The 7221-nt window shown below is 39.5% G+C and overlaps 1 protein-coding gene across 3 annotated transcripts in view; it reads right to left on the bottom strand.

Moving 5' to 3' along the window:
• Positions 1-5829, bottom strand: part of ift172 (intraflagellar transport 172) — a 23579-nt gene extending 17750 nt beyond the window's left edge. For all 3 annotated transcript variants that reach the window (XM_047818804.1, XM_027147602.2, XM_027147603.2), the window contains exons 1-16: positions 5641-5829; positions 5171-5314; positions 4893-5005; positions 4757-4796; positions 4409-4474; positions 4255-4334; positions 4086-4173; positions 3783-3997; positions 3516-3639; positions 2884-2979; positions 2557-2718; positions 2374-2427; positions 2083-2186; positions 1698-1783; positions 716-828; positions 448-615 (exon numbers count right to left, since the gene is read on the bottom strand). In XM_047818804.1, coding sequence (XP_047674760.1) covers positions 448-615; positions 716-828; positions 1698-1783; positions 2083-2186; positions 2374-2427; positions 2557-2718; positions 2884-2979; positions 3516-3639; positions 3783-3997; positions 4086-4173; positions 4255-4334; positions 4409-4474; positions 4757-4796; positions 4893-5005; positions 5171-5314; positions 5641-5679 — 1692 coding nt within the window. In that variant the 5' untranslated portion in view covers positions 5680-5829. The remainder of the gene's footprint in view (positions 1-447; positions 616-715; positions 829-1697; positions 1784-2082; positions 2187-2373; positions 2428-2556; positions 2719-2883; positions 2980-3515; positions 3640-3782; positions 3998-4085; positions 4174-4254; positions 4335-4408; positions 4475-4756; positions 4797-4892; positions 5006-5170; positions 5315-5640) is intronic.
• Between the last annotated feature and the right edge of the window lie 1392 nt (positions 5830-7221).

Raw genomic sequence — 7221 nt, 5'->3', positions numbered from 1 at the left:
CGCCACAAGATCCATCTTCTCAGTTACAAGTACAAAACTTCTGGCATATCAGCCACGAGAAACAAAGTCGGCTTATCCGACATGGCGTCTTGTACAAGCTTGCCTCCCTTGGATCATGTACTACACAGTCCGGAATAAGATAACAACGATTATACAGCTGAAATTGTCCTGGACAAGACGAGCTTCAAAAAGTCTGGATTAAGCATTTGAGTGAGAGTTTCTGTGTAGACCTCTGGTACCGCTTTTCTGCTCTAATAAAGGCAACTGATCCCCTGTCTAAGCTAAAAATCTGATCTAGTAAATAAAATCTCTTAGCTCTTTTTGTGGAATGAGCTCTTGTGTAATGTTTGGTAACATGAAATGTGTGGAGTATTGAAATATGTCTTCAGTCTTGTTGTGTAACTGTAAATGTCCCTCGGCTGAACTGTCCAAAACAGTCCCACCCACCTTCAGAGGGAGCATGGTGACTTTTTCTGGACTATCGATGTTGTACCACACACACAGGTTGCTGCGGTTCTGAGCCACCACCACATCGCTGCCTGGAACCCACTGCACGTAGGAGCAGAAGCTCAGGACGGTGGTTTTCACTCCACCCTCGATGTCGAACAGGTTCAGCTGAAAAGACGCAAGTAAAAAAGAGGTAATAAACTCTAACCATTTCATAGCCCAGATCACATTATTTAATCTTTTACTCCACTACAAATGTCTTCTGTACCCGTAACTTCTTGTCCCGAAAGAGCAGCTTGTGTCCCGTCTCGTTTAGCTCCAGCCAGTCAATCATCAGGTCATGGCTAACAGTCCCAAGGTTACACCCGAGAGCCAAGTCCACTAAACGGAGAAGACTCTTAGCATTCTTTCGAGGAATTATAACTGATTTGGGATGAAGAAACTATGCAGGATGTTCTGTGCAAACATGTCTTTCCCTTCTGCTTCAAATTTATTTCATTGTCAATTAAACATTTTAATGCACAACTGTTCCCAGTTATGTTCCCTAATGCCCTTCCTATCAGTAGAAGGAGCAGCAGTGTTGACAAAGACGTACACCGGTGGCTCAAACACACATCTTTCCACGAGTTCTTCCAAAGATATGTGGACAATACAAGACATAATAAATGTCTCTAAGAGCCAGAGAAGCTTAATTTATCTTATGATTAGAAGGTATAGTAGTCATTGCTGACTTACACCAACCATTGTCTTAAATAACAAGTAAACCACGTTCCGATGAACGCTTTCCAAACACCACAGCAGCCACAGAGCTCAGGATCAAAGGAGACTTTTAGACTGAAAATCTAAAAGCAGTGGGGATTTCGATCGGGAAAGCAAGGATGTACGAGTTTGTATTAACAGATCTTTCTCCTGAATGATCGACTCTAAGCGTTGCGGTGCTGTGAAGGTGCTGAAGGATGTACCGAAAGTACTCAACGTTATAAATGCCGTGTGATTTAGTAACAACAGCTGAAAATGCTGCATGGATTAAGGAGTAGAAGAAGTGTGTCCCAGTTGGGATGTGGAAGCTTAGTGGACAAGACGTAGGACCACCGATCGGAAGGTCGTGAGATCAAATCCCAGGTCCACCAAGTGTCTAATGCAGGGTCATGAAATTACAGCCCTTAACCCTCAGTTGTATAAAAAATTTAAGTTACTCTGCATTGGGAAAGTGGCATAAATGTAATCGCTTGTGTCTTGTTGGGACTCACCTATGGCGATGGTTTTGAGGTCGATTAGATAGGCTAACTTCTTGTTATTGTCCACTCCTCTCTGTTTTCTCTCGTTCAGACGGACACTATGCACACACACACACACACACACACACACACACACTGTTGTTAGCCTTGTTTATAGACACTCATCCAACCACAGGGTGTCATGCTCTCCAGTCAGGCAGCAAACCTAAGTGCTTATTTCACTGCATTTGTATTTTACAGTGTGTATGTTTTCATATCGTACAGTGTTTACTCTAAGTGATTTGCACAAAGATTCCCATTCACCCGTATTGTCTGTTTGTGTACTAACGGCAAATAAACCTCTTGAATCTTGAATTTAAATGACTGGTGCAGGACATCAACCATAGCTCCTTTTTACCTGATGAGGTGGGGGTTCATAAATTCAGTGCGAACAGATCCTAAGATGTCGTTCTTGCCATACTCCACCAAGGTCAATTCTCCTGCGTTGAATATCATACACACCTGCTCCAAAACAAACAGTGGGTGTTTATTATAATGCTCCATAGAACGATTCTCCTGCAGATGTTACAGTAACTGTTACAGGAAATTTTGAAGAATTACATATGCTGACTGTGGGAAACTGTAAGAAGCAGCATGTGCAAAGAAAATATATCAATGTTAGTGTTATTATAGAAAGAAGAAAACGTACGGTCTCATTTTCAAAGAAGAATTTCTCATTTCCTCCAGAGCCCTGCCACACCACCTGAGGAAGGGTTCAGCAGACACTGTTCATTCAGATTTACTCACTCATGAGCTGTAAATACAGCTTTTAAAAGTATTGGAACACCCTGACATTCCAGGATCACAGAAAAAATACAAACCATTTTCATACCTCGCTCAATTTATTGGAGACCAGATCCCCCAGCAGAAGGGTGTCAGAGGTGTGGGCCACCAAGTAGCGGTCCTTCCCCATGATTTTCACCTCGTCAAACTCGTAGCCGTAATGAGATTTGAGCACAACTCGTGTGCCAGTGGAAAGGTTCTTCACGATCACCTATACCAGAGGAAAGGAGAAGGAAAGAAAAAAAAAAATGGTTGTCATCTGGGCAACCTTCCACTGGGAAATTTTAGTAGGATTGGCTAGAAGACGTTGGGTTTAATACATTTGAGTTTGCTTTCCAGAACTTCTTTAAGTTCTTTACGTTAACAGAAGTCTTACCTGGCTCAAGCCAACGTAAGTCATCTCAAATTTGTTCTTGTAAATGCTCCTACGAAGGCAGCAGTCAAACTGCTCCACCCCTCCACACAAAGTGCCCTAAAGATCAGACACGAATCCATAAAATGTCACATGAACATACTGGTCGCTTTCTCTAATTTTCCCTTGTCATCAGTAAAGAATATCTTTAATAAGTGCAGGCTTCATGCTCAATACACCACTTTTAAAGTTCTAGAATGCCTGACCATTTCACACTTCACGTATTTTATTGCTTGCGATAATGTTTTAGTGGATGTAGTGATGGGTAAATGATTGACATCTCACAGGCGAAACTCGGATGATCGTGACTTTTTTTTTTTGCCACTTTGCCAAAACGCGTGAACAAGGAATGAGGTCTAGAAAATAAATGCTTCATCTGATCCCAAAGAGAAATATCAACCTGAATCAAGTCTCCTGTGGAGAAATTGTAAGCTGTTATGGTCATACTAGTGATTATTATTATTATTAATAATAATAATAATAATAATAATAATAATAATAATAATAATAATAATAATAATAATAATAATGAAATAAAAGATAAATGAAATTTCTTTAGGCCGTCATTTATTGACTAGCTTGTATGTGATACTAACCACGCAGAGTCGTGAGCCATCTTTTTTCCAAGCCAGAGCTGTGATGGTATATATATTAGGAATTTCTTTAGGAGAAGCTTCATCCCAAGCACCTCTTCGAGGGTTCCAGTTGAAAATTCTCAATCTGAAGGAACAGAAATATGCAGACTGCTGAAATGTTGCTTAAATGCAAAGATGATATACTTAAGTAGATCACTAAAGAAGATACACATATAATGCCAAAAAATTGACTAATAGGATCATCCACCTTTGGAGCACCACACTGACCTGTCATAACTACCCAACACCACTGACTGCCCACTGGGGCTTGTCGATGCAACCGTGAACTCCTTCTCCAAGCGATCTCGGCTGTAGTCAAACGTCTGAAGGACGTGTCCTTCTTTCCCATAGACCACGATCTTCTTATCACACCCAGCGACGATGATGCTGTTGCTTCCCCACGCCAGAGCATACGGCGGACACGGATGAGTCATCAATTTTCCCTGAAATGAATTGTAACTATTTCAGTGAATGCTATAAGTGCAGCAGTTTAGTTTATGTAATTGCTCCATCCAATCCAGCTTATAATACCTGAGAATCCCCTGAGCCTTCATCGTCAAAGAAATATCGCACGACTGTCCCATCTGCATGTCCTGACAGGATTCCTTTCCCAGAGATGCTAAAATAAACCCCAACTTTAAAGCTAAAGGCTCACATGCAATATTCACAGCATTCGGTATAAATAAAAGAATGAACTTACTTTGAGGTTAATGAGACTACGTAGGACTCTGTTGCATAGATACTAGACGATTTGTTGTTTTTTGTGTTGGCCACTCGAATCTGTGACACATCAAAGCCATTATTAATGAGCACTGACGATTAAAAACGAAATCAGCATATAAACCGACACTTACCTTCCCTTCTGCCAGTCCAAACACTATAGAACTGTCTGCTGGCCAGAGCAGACACATTACAGCGCTCTGCATTATAAAAGGAAGACATCAGGTTAGAACGGCTCATGGACAAAAGTATTGACACCCAAGCGACAAGTATTTCTCACAGAAAAGTATTGCAATTACACGTTTTGCTATACACATGTTTATTTCCTTTGTGTATATTAGAACAACACAAAAAAAGCAGAGGAAAAAAAGCAAATTTGACAACATTTATTTAATTATTTTAATTTAAATAATAAAAGTGCCAAAACCTTTGGCCATGACTGTGTGTCTTATGATCTTACATAGAACAAACAAATTACTTACCGTCTGCACAAATTTGTTGCAAATAACTTTTTTATCTCCCCTGGCACACCCAAAAAAAAACAAAAAACAAACAGAAGCTCGGGTTAAACACATGACGTGTTTGAGGTTAATTCTGATCTCTCGTAATCGACCTTACCATTCTCCTCCGATTTTGTACACAAAAACAATGTTGTCGGTTTGAGCAATAGCAATTTTTGTGGAGTCTGGAGAAAATGCCATAGCTTTGACCATGTAGTGTTTCTTCCCATACTGAAATGAAAGAATATAATATATATATGAAATCATCATCATCATCAAATCACTATAATTTGTTTTTTGGTCCCTTTTGTATTATTGCATAGTCACAACCCAACATATCCTCAGGGGTGCACATACTTTTGATCACACAGTATAGCTACAAGACACTGGGCTTACTTTGGAGTCTGCAGGTTTTGTTGAGAACTTGTCCCTTCTCTCTCCCTGTTCATCATAGAGCAAAACCACTCGATCAACGGTACAGACAGCAAACTTGCCGTTATTCGGGGCCCACGCCATGCACGTAACCTTTGCAGCTCCATCCTTGTAAAAATAATAATAATAATAATAATAATAATAATAATAATAATAATAATAATCAACCAAATAAATTCCTACTTTCGAGTGACGTCATATCAATGGCGGCCACGTAAACGTAGAGTAAACAAACAGCAAGCGCTTCTTTAACGACACTCAACGTGATACAGAGACACGAGTGATAACTTTAAAGCTAAGAGTTAAATACTGTTCGGTTCGTAATCACGTTGTGTTTTACAGTGGTGTTGTTTTCAGAAGCACACTGAAGCTCGTCAGTTTGTTTACAGAGACTCAAGTGAGCTACCGTTATATCACCGTTTTCATCTATTTACCTGTGGAGGAAGCAGCGTCTTCAAATGCTTCAGCTGCATGGTTTGATGTAACAAGATGTCGCTGACTCACAAACTTTGTTACAGAACCGTTGGACGTAGTTTATTTTGTCTCTGTTGGTAGGAACAGAGTTTTCCTGAGGCACATCAGCGATGCCCTGGTTACCGTCGTCAAGGCGAGGACACGTCGTCATGACGTAATCACGCAAAATAACGCTTTTTCTTTTTCCCCTACTCGTATTGGCGGTGCATGAACAACTGTAGTTTGCTACCGCCACCACCGGGATGGTGAATGTACTTTTTAATGTACGTAGTGAGAAAATATTTAGTCGTGTGTGTGTCTTTCATTTCATTTATACAATCATTAGTGCCATAAAACATTGTCGTGCTGCTAATACCTGACATTTTTCCTGTAGATCTTTTTGAGCAAATTGTTATATTGCTCCTAATTCTTGCTTATTTCACAGGTTGTTTTGTCAGTTTATCTTGACCTTGCTCATGAACTTACATCCCTACGTGAAAACTCAAACAATTATCCCTAAATGCTGATGGAACAGTTTTTCCCCACAAAACCCCATCGAAATACTCTGTCCACTGGCTTCCTGTAGTTTTTTACCTACAACGCCACAAGCAGACCAGCACTTCTAGTGCAATACCAACTGATCCTCCAGTGGCACGTGACTAATCCCACCATCTATCAGGGGTACAAGGAACATATGCATCAAGACTCTTTCTTCTCTGATCTGGTGTCTACTGTAGGAAATAAAATCAACTTCACCCTAGATGTGCAAATCACTGACAGACATGAGTCAACATCTAGATTATGGATGAAATTATTATTATTTTTCCTTCTAATGAGTTCCTGGGGGTGAAATTACAATAACTTGGATTGAGATTATGAACCAATGTTATTTCTTCCTCTGTAGCAATATTAAAATATTTGGTCTGATAAACAGTGCCTTTCATTGTCTAAAATAAATAAAAAATAAATAAATAAAACAATAAGAAACTTAACCTGATGTTTATGGAAAATATGTCCATGGGGTAAAAGGTAGGTGATAAATAAATAGAATAAAAAGAACCCTCGAATTCCCTTCATTTGTACCAAATAAACCATAATAGTATGTAGATTTGGCTTTAGTAATATAGTCTTTATAGTAAAATATATGTTCTGAATACATTTTCTTGTGCACAGTAAGGCCAGTTCTTCTAAAACGTTTCTCACGCCAACGTCCTTTTGCTCTTAATTGCATGAGAAAAGGAGTAAACCAGGGTGCAGTAACAGCAAATGAGACGGTACTAGTCTTAAGTGGAGCAAAATTATTCAGTAAATTTTGGAGACTATTATTATAGTGAGAGACCAACTTATCTGGGGTAGAGCAGCTGTCAACCCTAGGAAGACAATGCTTAAAGACAAGCTGTCCAAATTAATGTCCTTAATTTTAATTATCATATGTGCAGAATTTTATTTGAAATGTGGAAGATTAACATTAAAAGACAGTAAAGTATGATCAGAACATGGAAAAAAGTCTGCATTAAGGTTGTCTGCAGGTTGTGTCCTTTAGTATGCGTGGGAAAATTCAC

Source organism: Tachysurus fulvidraco, chromosome 9 (assembly GCF_022655615.1).
Source record: "Tachysurus fulvidraco isolate hzauxx_2018 chromosome 9, HZAU_PFXX_2.0, whole genome shotgun sequence".
NCBI lineage: Eukaryota > Metazoa > Chordata > Actinopteri > Siluriformes > Bagridae > Tachysurus > Tachysurus fulvidraco.
Note: the sequence above shows the minus strand (reverse complement) of the source record. Positions and strands in the feature narration are given on the sequence as shown.